Below are 20321 nucleotides of genomic sequence, written 5' to 3'. Positions count from 1 at the left end.
TAAAGTTCAACATATTAGTTTAAAAGTATGAAAATTTTAAGAAATTGCAGAGAAGAAGGAAAAATTAATTCATTGTCTTGCACTTTTGATCAGCCATCGTGTAAAAAAAAATGTAGGAAGACCATCGTGCCCATTACCTTAAAAACTTCCTTGGTTAATTGAGATTCTAAAAAGGCATCACAAGCTTATGTATTCTGTATTATTTTTATCTTATGGCTACTTGAATTAGCAATTGGTATGAAAACTGCAAAAATGAGTTTTTCTCGTAATAGTTAAACTAGGACTGCATAGTGGCATTAAATACAAATGGATAATTTTTAGCGTAGGAATTTTAATAAAGCAACATTTAATCATCATCAAGCATTAAGTTGCTAACTTTAGGGCTAGCTGGCGCTGTGTGAAATTGTCCAAAGATTTATTATTTATTATTTATCATCATCATCATCATTTCAGCCATAGGACGTCCACTGCTGAACATAGGCCTGTTGTACCCCAATGATTTTCATAATGACCGCTTGGTAGCGGCCTGTATCCAGCACCTTCCTGCTTACCTTTATGAGGTCGTCGGTCCACTTTGTAGGTGGACGTCCTACGATGCGCTTTCCGGTACGTAGCCTCCACTTTAACCCTGCTGCCTCAGTTCTGAAAACTACTGTGCCCTGCCCATTGCCACTTCAGCTTGCTGATCCGTCAAGGTATGTCAGCGACTTTAGGTCGTTTACGGATCTCCTAATTTCTGATACGATTTCGTAAAAAAACCCGAGCATAGCCCCTTCCATAGCACGCTGTACCAAAAAATCCACGTTTCCGAGCCGGTATTATCACGGGTATCTGTCTATAGGCACATTTATAAGGTTTAAAACAAAAAAATAAGTAATCACAAAAACGCAGAACGTCCACCTACAAAGTGGACCGACGACCTCATAAAGGTAAGCAAGAAGGTGCTGGATGCAGGCCGCTACCAAGCGGTCATTATGAAAATCATTGGGGTACAGGCCTATGTTCAGCAGTGGACGTCCTATGGCTGAAATGATGATGATGATGATGATTAAATGTTGCTTTATTAAAATTCCTACGCTAAAAATTATCCATTTGTATTTAATGCCACTATGCAGTCCTAGTTTAACTATTACGAGAAAACTCATTTTTGCAGTTTTCATTCTAGTTGCTATTCAAGTAGCCATAAGATAAAAATAATACAGAATACATAGGCTTGTGATGCCTTTTTAGAATCTCAATTAACCAAGGAAGTCTTTAAGGTAATGGGCACGATGGTCATCTTACATTTTTTTTACACGATGGCTGATCAAAAGTGCAAGACAATGAATTAATTTTTCCTACTTCTCTGCAATTTCTTAAAATTTTCATACTTTAAAACTAGTTTGTTGAACTTTAATCTTTTCTTTTGATAGCCCAACTATCCCTTGTGATAAGGAAAAAAACTAGATTGAAAAGTATCCTCATTTGTAGAAATGGCATGAGAAAAAGGAATCGCAAGTGGCAATTTTCTAAAAATGCACAAAAACTTAAAAATCTTGAAAACGGTGATATTTTTACTGGGGTCAAAATTGGACGTTAGGGAGACCATGGCGAGGTCTATCGATGGTTACAGGGTTATCAATTGTTTTTGGGACACCCTGTATAGAGTCAAAAAATCCCTGAAAATACCCCTAAAATTTTAGACCCCCAAAAAAGTCCCATCTTACTTATTTACCCCCTAAATCTGGGGGGAAAACCCCTAAGTTGGTAACACTGGATCGATCACTGCTTGACAGAATAGCTCTGACATTTTTCTTTTTAATTTAGTAGAATCCAAGGCCCAAGGCACATCTAAGGAAAAATATATTATACAGGTGACTTGTAATGAATGACAATGAGAGTTGAGGACTTGAGGGAGGCCATCAACACGTTGTATTGGTTGATAGTTTACACACGATACTTGCTTATGTGAAGCAGCAACGCTACGTCGCTATGCGAAGTCGAACGCATAGCGTTGAATAGAGTTCTGAGATTGGTCCGCACTCACTCAAGAATTGCCTAGTAATAGGTTTTTGGGACCTTCTGCGTCCACGCGCACTGTGAGACCTCATAGTAATGTTTGTGAATACGGGTGTAAGTTGTAGACACTGCACTCTGCACTAATGTCTTGCGTAGTCGGGCTTTATCAGTCTCGCTTGCAGACTTTAAACAAGGGGGAGTTAGTTCTTAGTTACGGGACTATTCCCACCTCTCGTTTCCACCGCTGCAACTCTTGTGTAGCCAAGATAAAAACCCAACCTGAGCCCCGATTACGGTAACTTTTAACGTCTACAATCCAGATACGCTTCTCGATTCTGCGATACGATTGGTCAAAACAGCTGACGTACGCTGTTGAACGACCAATCGTATCGCAGAATCGAGAAGCGTGTCTGGATTGTAGACGTTAAAAGTTACCGTAATCGGGGCTCAGTGATAGTCAAGTTTAACCCGAGGAAGTGAGTGGGGTATACCTACATACGGTACACCCCACTCACTTCCTACCGTACCGGTATACCGTATAATATCATGTCAAGTACTTATACTCTTTCCTGAGGACAACTTATCATTTACAACCGAGTTTACATAGGAAACCTATATAAATGAAACAACAACATCGTGTTTGTAATAAAATAATTTAATAATAATAAAATAACACGTAAATGCTATTAATATAAATCTTAAAATCAACTTTTACTGTGCATCTAAATATTATGCATGTAAGCACAGCGCGATTACAAGTAATATTTTTACTTAAATCAATAATTCGAGAGGCACTTGAACTCGCTGTAGAAGCAGATGTAGTTTCTTTGACTTATGTTTATCTACCAATTAATCAAAGAGTGGGCTACAAAACTAGAGTGTACTCGTTATTTTCGTTCTTTAAGAGAGTAGGATTTCATAGTCGGGGAAGCCGAGTTCTTGGCCTGCGAAGGAGATGTAGCAGACGCCGTGCGACTGCTGGACCTTGCCGGTGGTGACGCTGCCCTCGTGGCGGACGCGGCCAATGAAGAGGGTCTCCCCATCCTCGGTCTGCCCGCCGGGGAAAGCGCCAGGGGGGATGTTGGAACCGTTTGTGGGCACCCAGTTATTAGGACCGCCGACTAGAACCTGTAAAACAAGCAGCATTATTTGAAATGCCAAATTGGGATCGTATAAGTACCTACCTACATCAACCTGAGTTCTAGTTATTACTTCAGAAATTACCATATTTCTAAAAAAAAATTCAAGTGCACAAGCATACGTTAACTTTTATTACGTTTACAAACCTGGTATTGAGGTTTGCCATGCTCCAATCCTCCCCAAGGCACGTAAGCGGCGCCATGTGACTGCACCAGTTTTCCAGGGATGACGGCGCCCTCGTGGGAAGCTCTGGCGACGTACAGGGGTTCCCCTGAGCAGTCCTGTCCTCCGACGACGGCACCAGGCGGCACCTGTCCTCCGGTCATGTCGATCCACTGTCCAGCACCACCCGCTCCAGGGTAGCCGGGGGGGCTGCTGTACAAAGGAGCAGCTACAGGCGCCGATGGTGGAGCTGGAAGGAGATGACAATCATCAGTAAGTCCTGCCATTATAATATTACAAAATATGGTTGATGATAATGAATTTTGTGAGCAGGCAAGTTGTAGATGAAATTTTGAATTAATAAAAAAACAAATGCATCTAACATCAATCTAAAATATTTTTACTTTGTTAGAAATTAAAAGATAAGTAGTGATAGAATTTTGAAAAAGAAGAATTTGGAAAATATTAATTTACAATTATTCGAAATTAATTCATGCCTCAAATCTAATCCATGCTCTTTTAAAATAAATAGATTTAAGATCGAATAAGATAAATAAATAAAATACCCCATAAAACGTCCGTCTCCCTGCACGACATTAAGAGCGAGGAAGACGTAACGTTAGATAGGTATTTAAATAAAATATTTTATTACATAAAATACACATGATGTGTCTTTTTGTTTTAAAATTGGGAAGTAGGTACGTAAACTTAGATTGGAACTTAATTGGACGATTCGAAATCGTGGGTATGAATGCAACTGATAAGTGCAACTGGTGGACTTATAATAAAAATCCGTGCCTGACAAGTAGCACCGAATTACAAAATTGACTAAATTCAGTTTAAAACTGTGGATAGGTATTTGGATTTTAAAGGACATGATTAGGTATGATTGCTTCATTTAAGTATATTTTATGATGTCCGGAATTTATATAAGTTACGAAAATATGACAAAATAAATACTTAGTGTACGTTCTTATTATTACCTAAGCAATAAAAACCCCCACTACCAAAAAGCTTGCGCTATGCTATGATGATCAATCAATCACCGGTGAAACTGAAAAGTAGCAGACAACAAGGCTGACGCTGAACAAAGAAAACAAAACCGGAATAGGTAATGTATTGTACTGTTGATGGTTTATAAATGCAAGCACCGATCTTACACGTCATCTATTTTATAAATAACTTCTAGAAACACACCCCACACCATAAAACAGAAACTGAATGTGCCAACGCCCTTTTACTATAATATTATGTATTATTTAGATGGAATTTCTTATAAATTACTTATTATTTATTAGGTAAGTACTTATATGTCCGCAAAAATAAAGAAAAATAAAAATATGATAATATACCATAATACAAAAAAAAATATGGTTCATTTCATAAAAGCGATAGGTAATAAAAATAAATATCAACATGCTGTTCCCAGCTGTTCCAAATATCAGACTCTTGTCTATGGAATAATGCATTAAATTGTTCAGTAAAATAATTAACACATACCATTGATTTATTCATGTTTTAATAAATTCCTTGTACTTATTTATTTGTTTAGCAGCAAAGGTTCAGGAACAGGATCCGTGCCTTGGATTTGGAAAAGAAAGTCTTCTGTGCTTAGGATCTAGGATTGTCATCGCGTTCTTTTAAAGTTGGATTTTAAAAAACTCTGGTCTAAGTACTCTCTTCTTGTAGTGCTTAAATCAGCAGCAAGGTTCCGCATGTACCTATGTTATTTCAACATCGTGAATTTGTTAATTAGGTATTTTATCCTGTGGTGATTAACTATAATGTTGTATCTATGTCGCGAGATCTCACAAGCCATTTCAAACTAAGATGTTTTTATTTTCAAAGCGAATCAGTCAAATTGAGAATTAAGTTTAGAATTCAGAAAGTGATTCAAATCTTTTTGTGGTTTACTGAAAACTTAGGTACAGTTTGCATCGTCAAAAGTTACTTATAATCTTTATGAGATGATATAATGATTCACGTGCACTCAAATATTTTTTTTGTTATCTTATCTAATTAATGGTTACATCTACTTTAATCCATATAGTACATCAATCATTAAGGTGGATTTAAGTTGTATAATGAATAATAAGAGGCCCAGGATTGTACCTTGAGAAACCCAATCCCTTTTTAATCTCTTATGATTCTTTTTGATTAATTAAAATTAATGCAATCTCTGAGAAGTTTAATTGTATTACTTATTAAAATTAACTACACTTCAAATATAGGTGCCTGCTTCATAATGTAAAAGTTATTTGCTTTATGTAGTTCATCAAAGGCCTCGGACTGTTTTAAAAAATTACTTACGCTTTAACAATTGATTGTAGAGGTTTTGAAACGTTGGTGTTACATTCATATAAGCTAACTACTAGGCCTGGTTTGGAGTAATGTATGAGCAGGTGTTTAATATGAGCGTAGATAAGTAAGCTAAGTTGTTTATTATTTACAGACGAGGCGTTTCTCCTTCGCCTTAAATATTTTTTGAAAGTTATAAGTGATTGGCCTTTATTTATTATTTATTATTATTTATTTATTTATTCATGAATAGAACGGTTTTCTTTTGCTTTGTTCGTGTTGTGTGCTTTTAATATACCTATTTAACTACTATAATATAAAATTAAAGATAGAGTTAAATTGTTAGGTTGAAACGGTTTATTAAGAGGTCTAGCTAGAGAATAAGATGCCATTTTAGTTGGTTGTGGGTTTAGTAAGTATTTTGTGGACAGGTAGTTTTAAAATGTGAAGGAGGAATACAATGTCAATATTTTTTTATTTTTATTAAAGTATAGCATAACATTTTATAGTCAAATTAATTTCATACAATTTTTATTATTTGTACTTTATGAGTATTTATTTATTAAAATATGGCAAAAATTAGGCGGTACAGATTATCTTGAAACCGTCAGGCACGGACACAAATTAATGATTACAATTAAAATAAAACAGGGAATACAAAATGTACCCAACGTACCAAATTTTAATGGACTGTATATCGACTGCCCATCGCGACCGATCCAGTGTTGCAAAAAACTAAGACACGCAGCTTACAAGAATAACGTGGATTAATTTGTTAGTTTTATCGTTAATGTTAGTCATTCTTCAAGTGTGGATTCATCATTTAGGTACTATACTAAAATTGTGGTAGAGAATGTCAGAAAACAAAAATTGTCGGCCTTAACATTTAAACATCAAACAAGCTATGTTGACACCCAAAGCGGTTTCATTCTGCAGAAATTATTGATGAGAAACTCAACGAAGCTGCTGGCCGCCTTTGGCGAAGTGGCGGATGCGCCAGTGGCCGCGGGCGCCGTAGCCCGTGCGCACAGCGAAGTGGGTCACGGGGAAGGGCGCGGGGTCCGTCCACTCCATCAGCATTGCGCCCGAAGAGCCGTCGCGCACCATCACTCTGCCGCATCTCCATTCAATCAAAAATTTCCTAAACTCGTTAGGATTCATTATTCCGGGCGTCGGCAGAGTAACCTACGGATTTTTCAAAACATTTCAAACAACGGATTCTTACTGAAAATGGGACGCATCCACGACATTAACGATACCTACCTTGTCTGGCTTCTCTCTGCAGTACCTAATGACGGACTGTTTGTTCTCCCAACCGCCAAGAATTATCTCGTACATCGGGTTGACCTCTGCGGGCGCGCCCGTAAGACAAAGGTGCGCATTATGAGGACCACGATACTCAAATTCCAGGCATCCCGCAGCTGCCGGCCCGAATTTATACTCTAACTTGTCCGGTGTATTAAATTCAGCGCCATCTGCATCGATAATAAATAATAAATTTTGATCTTTCGTTGGGTACATTTCGGAAGAAAATTAAGCTGTACTTACCTTCGATTTTCCAGGTTCCGGTAGCACCCCAGCCGGTGCAAACTCCGACGAAGGCGACGGGGAACGGTTGGGGGTCAGTCCAGGACATGAAGGGGATTAGTTCACCCTCGCGGCCGGCGGACACGACGCCTCCGTCCCAACGAACCCAGAACCCACGGAACTCGCCGCTGTTCAGGATTTGTGGAGTATCAGCCTCAACCACATCAGGTTTGCTCCTGTTTCTCCTAATCACGCTTTTGGTGTTTCCCCAACCACCGATAAAGATCTGTAATAAAGTAATATTAATTTAATACAGGGTCTGAAAAAATGCAAGAAGTAGAAATTGGTTTGCCATTCGACTGAAAAACAAAGGTGTCGTCTACCTAACATTAAATATTAATGTCATGGCAATTTGTGTTGTGTATTATCGCTCAAGCATTTATTAACTCATTTCGTCATTAGTAATTGCTTGTTACTAAAATTTTTATCTACTTGTACTACAGTTTCTTCTTTAAATATACATTTAGATATGAGTAGATTTCTATTTTTAGCGTTTCAATTTGTTTCATAATAAGTAGTTTATCATGTAGGTACCTTAAACCTGAATAAACAAAATTTTTGAGTTCGAAGAGCCATGGTAAATTACCTCATACATAGGGTCGGATTCCTGGGGTCCCATAGTAAGCGCCACATGAGCGTCATTGGAGGTCCGAACTTTGAACTGTACCGAACCGCACGAAACCGGGAAGAAATGGTACTGCAAGTTGTCTTCAGTCTGTACATCTGAAAATTCAATTTAAAATGATCTTAAATTAATGATCTTACATTCATCAACATGCTTAAATTGCTGTTGCTAACTAGATTTTTTGTAAATCGCCAGTTTAAATGCGTCTTGGAATGTAATTTATATGCAGTGGGCGTCGATTCGAGTCGCCTTTCTGAGTTTAGAGTGCTTAAATTGCTTTCCATTCGGGGCAGGTCTCCTAACAGCCAGTCTAAATATAGGCTAGCTCGTGCGTTGGTATGCGAGCTACTTTGTGCCCTCGCACCAAAAGTAAATCGACGAAATTGCCGTTGTATCGCTTCCATTGCCGCTTAGTAACGAAACCAATACCCGACCAATTTCAAAGATAGTCGAGAAAAACTAGAATCCTGCATTTCAGAGAAGTTTACGCTATTGTTCGGAGGTTATATGTATTCTGAAATGAGGCTCAAAACTCTATTTAAATTCGAGCAGCTTTGAGCGTTTATATTATTTACTCTTGCGGTAGCTATATCCACAGCTATACCTAATACATCTCTTACATTAGCACGTAGAGATGAGTTATTTTCAACATGATTCTTGACATAGATTATGACGAAGACCTTAACGAAGACCGATCAATGATAGATGCGTCGTCACAAACAGTTGTAGCGCGATCGTTCAGACGCGGCGAGGTGTGATGTCATCCTATCAAATGATTGCCGTGGGTGACCTTTCGCAACTCAGACTCAGACAGAATCAATAGTCCCTACTACGTTTTAGCCGTTCCCAGACATACAATTCTGGTTTAGTTACGCCCTTGGACGAATGTTCGCCCAAGGTTACGCCTCATTATCTAAGTAATGTATATTTTACGATATTCAGAAATGTAAATCTAAAATTGTTGTTACTAAGATAATGTGTGGCTAATTGACACATGTAGCTACGAACATATGTAAAAACAGGCGCTCGTATTATTATGATGTTGGGTAATATTTAATTATTAATCGGTGTAATTTAATTACTCCCTTAATCCTATTTTTAAAGTGGTACCTAAGTTATAATATAACACCACTTAGGTACTGTTAATTACAAAAAAAGTATTTAGGATATAAATATAATATCCTTGGACATTTTACACTATGCTATTAGTCCCAAACTAAGCGTAGTAACACCCAGACCCAACACAGAAATTAAAATTCATCATTTAAATTTCTGCCCGGCTGGGAATCGAACCCGGGACCTCTCGGCATAGTAGTCCGTTCCGAACCACTACACCAAACGGCCGACAATTATCTATTACATATTTTTATTTATTGATAAAACGCATTTATAAATGTTGTTTAATTTCTAAAATTAGTTTTTAACAGTTTAACGACGTCATTGCTGATGACGAACCATTCCAGACATTGTTTGTTTGTGTAAGTAGAGGTCAAATGAAATGGAAAAACATGGCGTGTTGATTTGCTTGTTTTTATGTAGTAAGTGATCCATACTATAATGTATGAATCAGTAACATACATTTGAATCATAATATGACATCTCACTGATTATTACGAACCTACTAGGTCATACTTATTTGCGGAGCTATGATAGAATAGCAATATACCATGTGTTACTAATTTTCATTTTAATTAATACAAATTAACTAACGTTATATCTCAGAATATAGTCGGCATTATGTCATGGTTCACTATGATTACCTAGTAGGTAATCCTACCTACTTTATCGATTAGAATGACTTTTATCTCCACTAACGACGTGGTCTACAGACTTTATTTAGGTAGAACGAGCACCCACGTACAAGAACAACTTAACATCCCTAGTTGTTATTGTATTGGTTTAAAATATTATATGTAGAATAATACGATTATATGAGATAGGTAGGCACACCTTTAAAGTTAAAGTGCTTCTTACCTACCCACCAGTTACTCAACTTTATTAAAGATATCAACATAGACTCAGCCCCACTGGCTGGATTTGACTAAGTAATCATATAAATTGCATGAAATTCTTACTACAAAAGGTCTCCTAGAACTTCTGAAATTTTATCACTAAGGCGCATCAGATACTTTTACTTTCATTGAAACTACTTACGATCTTTTGGTTTTCAATAGGTAACATTGTGTTAGTAAATACTCGTAAATAACATCAAGTTGTTTATCTACATAGCAACCTTCGATTTCTTCCAAGTTTTCCTCGGCCATTTTTAATTACTTACTCGTAGCTTTCGTCCATCTTAATTTAAAATTTCACCAATAAAACAAAACCGTTTATCAACCGATAAAACATACAATATCAATGTTCCTTTATTTGAACTAACTACAAAGTTAACTCTCAGGTTATCAGTCAACCTACTTTTGCTCTACCCTACAAATGAAATGAAATCTTTAAAAGCTATCGGAAATACAAAATGATGTAAGAAAAGTACATGTTTTATAGTACCTTTGCTGTTTTCTGAGCGTGCAATCATTAGCCCAATTAAAGTCAATCTGCAAGTCTGTATGTATGATGTAATGGTTGACCTATGATACAGAATGCATAACCCAAATATGTCATACCTTGTTGAAAATTTAAAGGTCTGCTGATTCAATAACAATGGTCAAACAAACTAAGCGAGGTTTGCCCTTGATCGTGTATACATAGTAGTACCGCGAGCCTAGGACTGATGATGTCATGTTTATCTTATTTAAGACGACTGTCACTGCTCTTTAATAAAATCTGACTAATATCAATTGCTTAATCCTATAGCTCAAACGCGGTTTAACTCAATAGTAGTGGAAATTTTATTTAAAACGCACTTTTAAAAATAACGCTGCGCAGAAGTAATGCATCATAGCAAAGAAAGTGAATTATTTATCGATTCTAAAGTATTTTCTATGCGGGTCTACCACGCCCGGATTTTGGCCTTGCGCCAGAAAAATGCCGGTTATTTTGCGGTCGTTCGCCTGTCAAATAACACTTCGCATACTTACTAAACAACTAGAAAATGTAATACCTATTCTATTTACCAGTAACCGAAGTAAAAATATTCAGGCGTCAATACACAAGACGTAAACAACTATGAAATTCAACTCCCGCCGGACTCCTCTGTCTCTACTAAAATTATAATAATTATGTAAATTAGAAGTTACTTACCCATAACGTTGGCCATGGTAGTGGATTGTGGAATAACTTGCACTATAAAAATTCTTAAGCACGTTTACTCGGTTCAAGCCCCGGCACAGAACTGACTGAGCACCGGCGGCAACCTACGACCGCATCTTGCGGCCTCGGCGCCGACGCGCACACGTAACTGAAGATGATGTCATAACAAACTTTGGAAACGATGTTCTCTTACCAATAGTTTAGGTCTACAATTATTTGTGAGCTTAACGGTGGTACTTCCAACGTTTCGTTTTGGAGCTCATTACCTAATTCGCTATCAACAAACCGGCTGGATTGTTTGCATTAACGTAAAAATCACTAGATGCCATCCAGATTGTGGTGGCATGTAAGTAGATGCGATGCGCCAAAAGGTACCTACCTAAAAACAGGTGTGTCGTATTTGTCGCAGGTACATGATACTTCCACGCGTCTGTAAACAGACGTAATAAACTCGAGCTGACCTTCAGGGTACACCTTTCAGGGTCAGCGGTGGAATGGGTGACTCATATCAAAGCGGCTACTTAACTATTAAAGTGATCGAGCGATATAATTGCCGGTCTGGAAACATCAGCAAAAATGTTACAGTTAATCGAAGTCTACAATTTAAATTGATATCCGAATTCCCGAATTAGATCTATAAAGTGGTATATTAAGTTAAGCCTTTATACTCTTTATTTTCTTTTATTCATGTACAGTCACGGAATGAAAAGGTTCGTCAGTTTTCAAATTGATTCCTTCAACGAATCGCGAGCACATATTACCTTTTGAAACTATGTTACAGAATAATCTCGAGTTAGAGAAAATAATCTTTAACTGTTCGTCAGTAAAGTTCAAAATTATCCAGATCAAAGTTGTTTGACGATTTATCTTGTCAAGAAGATTATTATGATTGATAAACTAAAACCTTCTTGTTGGTTCAACCTGCCATTATTATTTCTATTAAATAAAAAAAACTATTGTCAATTGGTCAATGTCATCATTGCATTGCACTGATGGGATAGACAAATAAACAAGCAAAACATGGCAACACACAAGCCGTGTAAAGCCAAAAAAAGAAAAAAAAAAAAAAAAAAAACAAGCAAAACCTTATTTGTTAGCAAACGTCATATTTATTTAAATGTTAGCAGCACTGTTTCTTGCACTGTTATGTTGGCAGGTTTGACTCTTACAGTACCTAGTGCAAGCGAAAACCGACACTAAGGTGACGAACCTTTTCATTCTGCGACTGTACTAGCGGCCGCCCGCGACATCGTACGCGTGGATTCCGTTTTACCCCCTTCATCTAAGTATCTTACGCGGTTTAGATTTTTCATACAAAAGGATTTTCCCGATAATTCCCGTTCCCGTGGGAATTTCGGGAATTCCTTGTTGTAACTAAGCTTTAAGTTTACTAAGGTAGCTACATACCAAATTTCAAGCGTCTAACTTAAGCGGTTTAGATTTTTCATACAAACGGATTTTCCCGCAATTTCCCGTTCCCGTGGTAATTTCGAAAATTCCTTGTTGTAACTAAGTTTTAAGTTTACTAAGGTACCTACATGCCAAATTTCAATCGTGTAACTTAAGCGGTTTAGATTTTTCATACAAAAGGGTTTTCCCGCTATTTCCCGTTCCCGTGGGAATTTCGGGAATTCCTTGTTGTAACTAAGCTTTAAGTTTACTAAAGTACCTACATACCAAATTTCAAGCGTCTAACTTAAGCGGTTTAGATTTTTCATACAAAAGGATTTTCCCGCTAATTCCTATTTCCGTGGGAATTCCTAAGTATACTATAACCTGCCTAGGAGTATGAAGAATAATTGTACCAAGTTTCGCTAAAATCCGTCGAGTAGTTTTTGTTTCTATAAGGAACATACAGACGGACAGACAGACAGACAGACAAAAAAAAATTTTACTGATTGCATTTTTGGCATCAGTATCGATCACTAATCACCCCCTGATAGTTTTTTTGAAAATATATTTCATGTACAGAGTTGACCTCTCTACAGATTTATTATAAGTATAGATTTCAGGACAGAGCAAGCGAACAGATACTTGGTACTATTTTCCTACCACGTACTTAGTAGACTATCGGTGATATGCGATTCAATACTTTCTATACTGGAACGCAAAGAAAAAGGGTCTGTTAGAAAATCTTCAAAAGTACCTGACCTAGCTTCATGAAAATTAAATAAAGGCCAAATTAATTCAAGCTTTTTTTTCTTTATGAAATGTAAAATAAATAAAAATGCGTAGTTCTCCCAATATGTATGTTTAGTTTCATAAAGCTATAGTTTTGAAGATACGGAAGTATTTCCCGACCCTTTTTCTTTGCGGTCCAGATTCGTCCAATGTTCCTGTGTATTACTAGCCTTCGTCTGCGTGAAATTCAGTTTGTTACAGTTCGTTATAAATTAGTAGTATAATATTAGTAGTATAGTTAAGAGTCTCTGCTAATTAGTACATTTTCCATACTTTTAGTAATTATCATTTTTAAGTTTCCTTGAAGTTCCTTGGGGTAAGTTGTTCAGTTTCATTAATATTTTCAGTTGTTGTTGTCCAACTGCGCCAGAAACAGGGTTAGGTTTTTGTAATATCTTGTTTACTTAATTAAAAAAATAATTAGACAATCTTAAATATGTAAACAATCTTTATTTGTAATTCATATCTGTTTTTAACACTAATTACGCTATTTAATGGTTTGTTTGTAATTAATTATTAGATGCTTTTTTAAGCGTCGTTAGGATATCTTAGAATTAGTTAATGAACTCGATTACAAAGTACAAGGGTCGTGTGCTATCTGAGACAATAATAGTAACCCGGAACCCCTAAGTTTAAAGTAGAAAAATCAAATTGAGATAAAAAAAATCTGTTCAACTTCTCTTCTGTGCATTTACACGAGTTTTATAGTAAAAGTCTTTATTAAGTACATTACACATTAATATTTTGAAAAATGCTGTATCTTTTGCTCGAAAGACTGTTTCAGTATGATTCAGAGGTTACAATATTTTATTAAAAATAATTAAAACCGCTTTAACAGGTATACTCGAGCATATCAGACTATTATTTTTCTTGCAAATTCTACACTATTACAACTTCATAAGATGGAGTTTAGCTTCAGCTTCGTTTGTACGGCATCTGAACTTCTGGAAACTAAGCATTCCCCTTGCCAGGTCTAAGGAAAGCGTCGCCGGTCCAGTAAAAGCGGACGCGCCAATGGCCGCGTGCGCCGTCCCCTGTCCGCAGCCCGAAGTGCGTGATGGGGAACGCCGCTGTGCTCTCCCATTCCATCAGCTCTGAAGGAGGAGAATTTCCTGATGATGGTACCTCGCGGACCACCACCCTGTTGTATGACCAGTCGATCAAAAACTCCTTGTCCGTCGAGGGGTCCATTAGTCCAGGGGTCGATAGCGTCACCTGAAATATTTACAGATTTAGTACCTAGTTGAAGATTTAATTACTCAATGAATAATAAAATTTAAAGCCATGTAGGGCTGTGTGAGAAAAGTAATAACGACTCTATTTTTTTCGTATGGCTTGTAACAACTGAGGTGACCTCCAAACAGGTAAAAGTCACCATGACGGCATTTTACTTAAATAGAAAGCCCTAACTGGAATATCAGCTATTTTAGAACAATTAGATTGGAAGACTGTAGGTGATTATGTGCAAGAAGTTTCAATAAATATCCATTTGGGATCAAACACGAAATGATTGTATACTAAGTGTGTTTCCTAGAAATCGAACCAGAAACTTCTAAGCTAAGACAGATTTACTCACTGGACCACGGATGTTAAAATTCAAATACTATAAGTAGGCCCATTTCTGAACAGTCTTCAACTTGACTTGGTTTACCTTTCCAATAAATAAATATTATAGCAATTCGTAAATACGGTAGATTACTTATTGCTTTGCGCAGTTTAGTTTAGAAGCGCCTCTGTGGTCTAGTGGTAAGACCACCTGCTTCAGACGCAGAGGTCCCGGGTTCGATTCCCAGTGGGGGCAGATTTTTCTGTTTGGTTTGGTTGGTGGTAGGGCTTGTTCTAAGTCCGCCTGGCTAGCTACCACTATCTTACCTAAGTCTGTCGCCATTTGTGTTCCGGCAGTTAGAGGTAAGATAGCCAGTTCCTCCGTGGTTGAGGATTCCGGGTGAAGCTCGCTTCCATCTTCGGCCTGATCGTCACTTACCATCAGGTGAGATACAGGCCAAGAGCTTCCTCGTTGTGGATAGAAAAAAAAAGTTTCTAAATTTACCTTATCTGACGCGTTTCGACGGTACCTAATGGCCGACTTCATGTTGTCATCTCCACCGAAATTGATCTCGTACATGGGGTCTGTCTCCCTGGGCCCACTCGTGAGGCAGACGTGGGCGTTATGGGGCCCACGGTACACGAAATGTAGGTACCCCGTCGAAACCGGCGCATACTTGTACTGTAACTTATCCTTGCTGTCCGGGGTGAAGACTTCAGTCCCATCTGTAATATAGCAATTTTATAATCTGTTGTTCTCATGCCGCGGTGCAACTTTTTAAAAATACAACTTTGGAGGCGGCTGCGTCCAAACAAGGCTTTGTTTTGAGGGAATTTTGGGCTTTACTAGGTAATACAGGTGACGAGTATTCTCAGAATCGGTTAAGTAGTTTTAAAGACACCTACTCTACATACGAATTTACAACAAAACACTTTGTTAGTGTTTGTTTGTTTGTTTAATGATTATTTCAAATTGAAATGGGTATTACTATACCTTATTTTCTATTTTAGCTAATCTAATCGTCTAGCTCGGTAATCTAGTGTACAATAAGTTATAAACACGTTATAAACATTCACTACATAACATACCTAGTTGATCCTACTGAAAAAGTATGGTAATGTGAATAAAAATGATAATTTGGCTTTCATAGACTCCTACACTCACATAACTGCTACCAACCAAATTTTCAGCAGTTAGTTTTCGTAAACAATAAATAAAATCATTTTGGAAATAGATGTTCTATAAATCTACCAACAAATTTTTGCATACCTTCAAATTTCCAAGTACCACTAGCACCCCATCCTGTGCCTACCCCTACGAATGTTATGGGGAAACGGTCAGGGTCTTTAAACTCCATTAACTTCCTAGGTTGCGATTGTCCTTCTGTATATTGGTGGACTTGCACCGTATTTCCATCCCAACGAATAGAAAAACGCCTGAACTCCTTGTCTGTTAGGATCCCGGGGGTTTGAATCTCTTTTTGATCCGGATTTTTTCCTTTCCTTCTTATTACACTCTTGGTGTTTTCCCATCCGCCTATTATGACCTGAAAAAGTTAAACTCTAGGCTGAGTTCCACCATCTTACTTTAACCGTAACTTTAATAATAGTCGGTGTTTTTGTATAGGAGTTTCACGGACTTTTGACGATTGTTAAAGTTAAAGTAAGATGGTACAACGCAACATTAGTGGTATTAAAATAAACTGTCGTTTAGGCGGTAGCAAAGCTATTGTTGCTGGCGTGAATTAATTTCTGCCACGTTTCTCCCTTACGAAAACCGAAATAAAAACTATTTTATGTTTTTCCTGGGTCTCAAACTATCTCTATCAACATAATAGGTATTCTTCTTTTTATTTAAGAGTGTGAAGAAAACAGAGTTACTTTCGCATTTTTACAAGCTTTTATATTAATACAAGACGGATAATACCAAGGATATACCTTTTTGCAAAAAAAAAGAGTAGTAATACTCAGCTGCGCATTTTTAGACACTATCAAATTCCGATATAATCAGTAGTTCTCTCTCTACTAATGAAAGCACTTAATATTATGATCTTTTAAGTTCTTTAAAATGGCATTATTCTACATATAATAACTGATTAAAATCTCTAAAACATTCTTACCTCGTATCTGGGATCAGTTTCTTTAGGGCCGCTTGTGAGCACCAGGTGGGCATCCTTCCAGGTCTTCACTTCAAAACGAATTGAACCAGATGCTACTGGGTAGAACTTGTACTGCTGGTTGCTTTCTGTGGTCACTTCTGTAAGATGAGGAGTGATTTTGGATTTCAGTTTTATGCAAAAAACAAAGTAGCTAAGTAGTTTGTCTTCTGAAGATGCTCTAACAGAGTGGCGACTTCGTGTCAGCAGTTTTAGTCGATCTCTAACATTTTGTCACTGACACCTCTGCTGAGACTGTCAGCTCACTTTGATTTTTGTAGAGTCCCAATTTAATACCCCTTCTCGCTGTTATTAGCGAAGGAATATTAAATAACAGTACGAAAAACTTGAAATATAGGTAACCCGGTAATCATAAGATAACATTGAATCTGTTAGGATTTAACTCACCTAAAGTTTCAGTCATGATGATTATTCTTCAGTACCTTCACAATGTGTTTGCTGTTCTAAAATGCGACAATAATAATAAAATCCTCATATTTATACTCGCAACTAAAAATAATGTTCCAATACTGGTTTTATATAATACTCAGACACTAGTTATGTAGGTATTATTATAAAGTAATACCTATACAGTCGTGTCTGAGTCGAGGCATCAAAACATCCATTTATATTCAAATAATTTCGACGGTAAAGGTCTAACTTAGATCCTGTTCTTTTAATAGTCAAAAAAGGCCTATAAAATAATAATTCCCCTACATTATTTAAAAAAACCCGTGTAGCCAGGCGCCTAGGCGTAGAGTTTAGAGACCTAATCCTCCATTGGCCTTTGCGGTAAACTCGTGCTCCTGCAGTGGAGACCAATCATGTAAAAAAGGTGAATTGTTTTTAGAGACATACATAGTCAGTAATAATAATGATTACAAAACAAACATATTCATTGTTAAAGCAGAAAAGTTCTTGAGTAGAGTGGCGACCACGGGCCGGAAGACGTAGTGTGGGCACTGTTAACAGACCTCCTACTAAGTGAACCGACGATCTAGTGAAGGTCGCGGGAAGTACTGATGCGGGCAGCGCAGGATACCGTTGAAACATTGTTGAATAAATAAAATAAAATAAAAATCATGCGAATTTGATGCGCGTTTGTTGCAAAATGAAGGTCAACAATATGAAAATAAAACTACGAAGCTTAATTACTGCATTATACATTATTATTCTGTGATTATACTATAAATAGTTCCGCAGCAATGCAATATAATTAATAAGAATAAATGTAGGTAATAAATGATTGAAAAACCAAAAAGCCGACTGCTTTTCATTTTTCTTTATCTATGAAATTAGCGTTTTTTATTCTTCTATATTCATTAGTAGGCCAGTAGAATTAGATTTTAAATCGGAAATACATAATTCCTACAAAAGATTTTATTGCTTTAATGGCTTTATTGGTTGCCCATTAAGACACTCCTAGGTATTCGACTTTGACGGAGTTGTGCTTAAGTGGTGGGGGCCCCCGAAAGGGGCGTTTTTTCGGTTTTTCGGTTTATACCGCATAAAGGACTTACCCTATCGAAAAGTGGTCTTCATGACGGTTGAAGAGCTCTTAATCCTGCATTGAATAAGACCAAATTCATATGTTTGGACAAACCGTTCTCGTGCTTATCTTCGACAAAGTAGAAAATGTACGTCTAATTAATAACCCTCTCTACGTCCAACAGCTCGTCACCCGCAGGCTCCCAAGCCTTATAAAGGGCCGCCTTAACCAGCGTATCCCTGTCAAGGCTCGCGAGTTGGATTCGCCTATCATTGTTCGTCCCAGCCGATCCTTAACTACGGTTGCTGCACCTCTTACTTGCACTCTCCTGAACGACTCTGTGTTATCTACTATGGTTGCCCATCTTCCTTGTACGACTGCATTGCTTAGCCGTATGCCTGGTCCAAGGTTCGACGCCACAAAATCAACTTCGTACGCGTGAAAATAGTTTTATACTATTTCCCGTGCTCGCAACATTTTTCTTTACTGCTTCGCCTCTATTAGTCGTAGAGTGATTGTATACAGGGTGTCCCAGAGTGGGTGAATCAAACTGATAGGGGAGGTAGCTCTACTAATGTACTATCCCTAAAAAATATGAAATAAAATAAAGCGCATAAGGAAACAAAAAAAAAACATTTTTGAAAAAGTGAACATAAATCAGCTTTGCCTAAGTATCTGGCTATAATTGCTGCGTTTGGAGTTTATTTGAACTTTTTTCTTACTAATATTAATTGTACCTACATAATCGCTTCGTTTATCTCTAAACAAACTTTTGAAAATAATGACTAGATTTAATTCTACTGGCCTATAGTAATAATTTCTATCATATTATAGCTATGTTCATCATTAATTTTAGGGTTACAAATTTATACTAGTTGTGCTAGGAACTCTGGTTACAGACGCTTTTGAGGTGTCTAAAATGCATTCAATCGTAAATAGGGTGGTTGACACCACCAATCAATGGAGAAGTTTCCTAATGTTGAAAACATTATATTTTTTCTGAATGGGATTAAAATATAGACCAAAACTAAAAAGACGGTGAAGTTTTTTTTTGAAATCCATTAAGAAATGACTGAGAAATTAGGTAATTATTTAAATTACCTACATATTTTTGCGTGGAACTCAAACATAGGCGGTGCCGTGACGTCACGCCACCCGTTCTAGTTTCAAAAACAATGCTTACTATCGAGAATGACACTAAATGTCAAAGTCTTCTTCTATTTGTATATGGCCAGGTCTGGGATATTTATAAAAAAAAGGTTACAAAATTTTACTAAGAAAGAATCTTGAAAAATTAAAAACTACTGGGGTGATTTACTGTTTGTACTCCAAATGACTGCCGTGACTACATCGATCAAATGGCGCGAAATATTTGTTATGCGCAACTTTAAGGCCCTGTAACGTCTTTATTTGTAGATATATTTTCATAATTCTTTCACTATTATTATTAGTTTTACTTATATGGGTCATTCCATAAAAATCTGTATATTTTCGACGTCATTTTGTCCGTGACTTTTTTAAGATGCTTTTGAATACTTTATTAGTGTAAATTATAGGTTATTAATTAATTATGTTATGTCTAAAAGGGCCAGTCACTTTATGCTTTATTTTAGGAGAAATTATAATTTTCAATTTTTTCATAGTACATTACTCCTATATGACTTCTAATAAAGTATAAAACTTATAACCTTAACATTTACAGATAAGTTAATATACATAATGTAGTTGTTTTGTTATTATCACTATATAAAAAACATCATTCCCTAACTAGTAATTTAGTCCCAAGTGCCGTTTAAAGCTAGGGCCTGACGCTCTAGGGACTGACGATTTGGAGTAAAACTTAACACAAATGCAGATTAACTTTATATTATAAGATGCTTAATACGATGTGCCGAAAATAGCCAAAAAACCACACGTAAATACTATTAAATTATAT

General features: G+C 36.9%; 2 protein-coding genes across 3 annotated transcripts; both read right to left on the bottom strand.

Annotated features, from left to right (window-relative positions):
• Window positions 1-2632: 2632 nt before the first annotated feature.
• LOC135087689 (uncharacterized) lies at window positions 2633-11121 on the bottom strand. Of its 2 annotated transcripts, XM_063982441.1 has the most exons (7): window positions 11006-11121; window positions 7772-7908; window positions 7147-7411; window positions 6862-7073; window positions 6558-6783; window positions 3285-3550; window positions 2633-3126 (listed from the first exon to the last, which is right to left on the bottom strand). In XM_063982441.1, exons 1-7 carry the CDS (start codon window positions 11019-11021, stop codon window positions 2899-2901), a joined length of 1350 nt encoding a protein of 449 aa, XP_063838511.1. In that variant the 5' UTR covers window positions 11022-11121; the 3' UTR covers window positions 2633-2898. The 2 variants fall into 2 exon arrangements, with proteins under 2 accessions (XP_063838511.1, XP_063838519.1); XM_063982449.1 differs by lacking the exons at window positions 6558-6783; window positions 6862-7073 and having other exon boundaries at window positions 11006-11116.
• A 2504-nt stretch (window positions 11122-13625) lies between these two features.
• On the bottom strand, window positions 13626-17406 carry LOC135087680 (uncharacterized). Its single transcript, XM_063982429.1, has 5 exons — window positions 17305-17406; window positions 16861-16997; window positions 16011-16287; window positions 15246-15466; window positions 13626-14410 (listed from the first exon to the last, which is right to left on the bottom strand). Exons 1-5 carry the CDS (start codon window positions 17318-17320, stop codon window positions 14147-14149), a joined length of 915 nt encoding a protein of 304 aa, XP_063838499.1. The 5' UTR covers window positions 17321-17406; the 3' UTR covers window positions 13626-14146.
• Between the last annotated feature and the right edge of the window lie 2915 nt (window positions 17407-20321).

The sequence above is a fragment of the Ostrinia nubilalis genome, chromosome 1, assembly GCF_963855985.1.
Source record: "Ostrinia nubilalis chromosome 1, ilOstNubi1.1, whole genome shotgun sequence".
Taxonomy (NCBI): Eukaryota; Metazoa; Arthropoda; class Insecta; order Lepidoptera; family Crambidae; genus Ostrinia; species Ostrinia nubilalis.
Note: the sequence above shows the minus strand (reverse complement) of the source record. Positions and strands in the feature narration are given on the sequence as shown.

Excerpts from the sequence above, each read along its gene's own strand:
- LOC135087689 (XM_063982441.1), bottom strand. Across the intron at positions 7,412-7,771 it reads AATCCGACCCTATGTATGAG|ATCTTTATCGGTGGTTGGGG; the intron begins GTAATTTACCAT and ends ACTTTATTACAG. Across the intron at positions 3,127-3,284 it reads ATGGCAAACCTCAATACCAG|GTTCTAGTCGGCGGTCCTAA; the intron begins GTTTGTAAACGT and ends CTTGTTTTACAG.
- LOC135087680 (XM_063982429.1), bottom strand. Across the intron at positions 15,467-16,010 it reads TGGTACTTGGAAATTTGAAG|ATGGGACTGAAGTCTTCACC; the intron begins GTATGCAAAAAT and ends GCTATATTACAG. Across the intron at positions 14,411-15,245 it reads GTCGAAACGCGTCAGATAAG|GTGACGCTATCGACCCCTGG; the intron begins GTAAATTTAGAA and ends TAAATATTTCAG.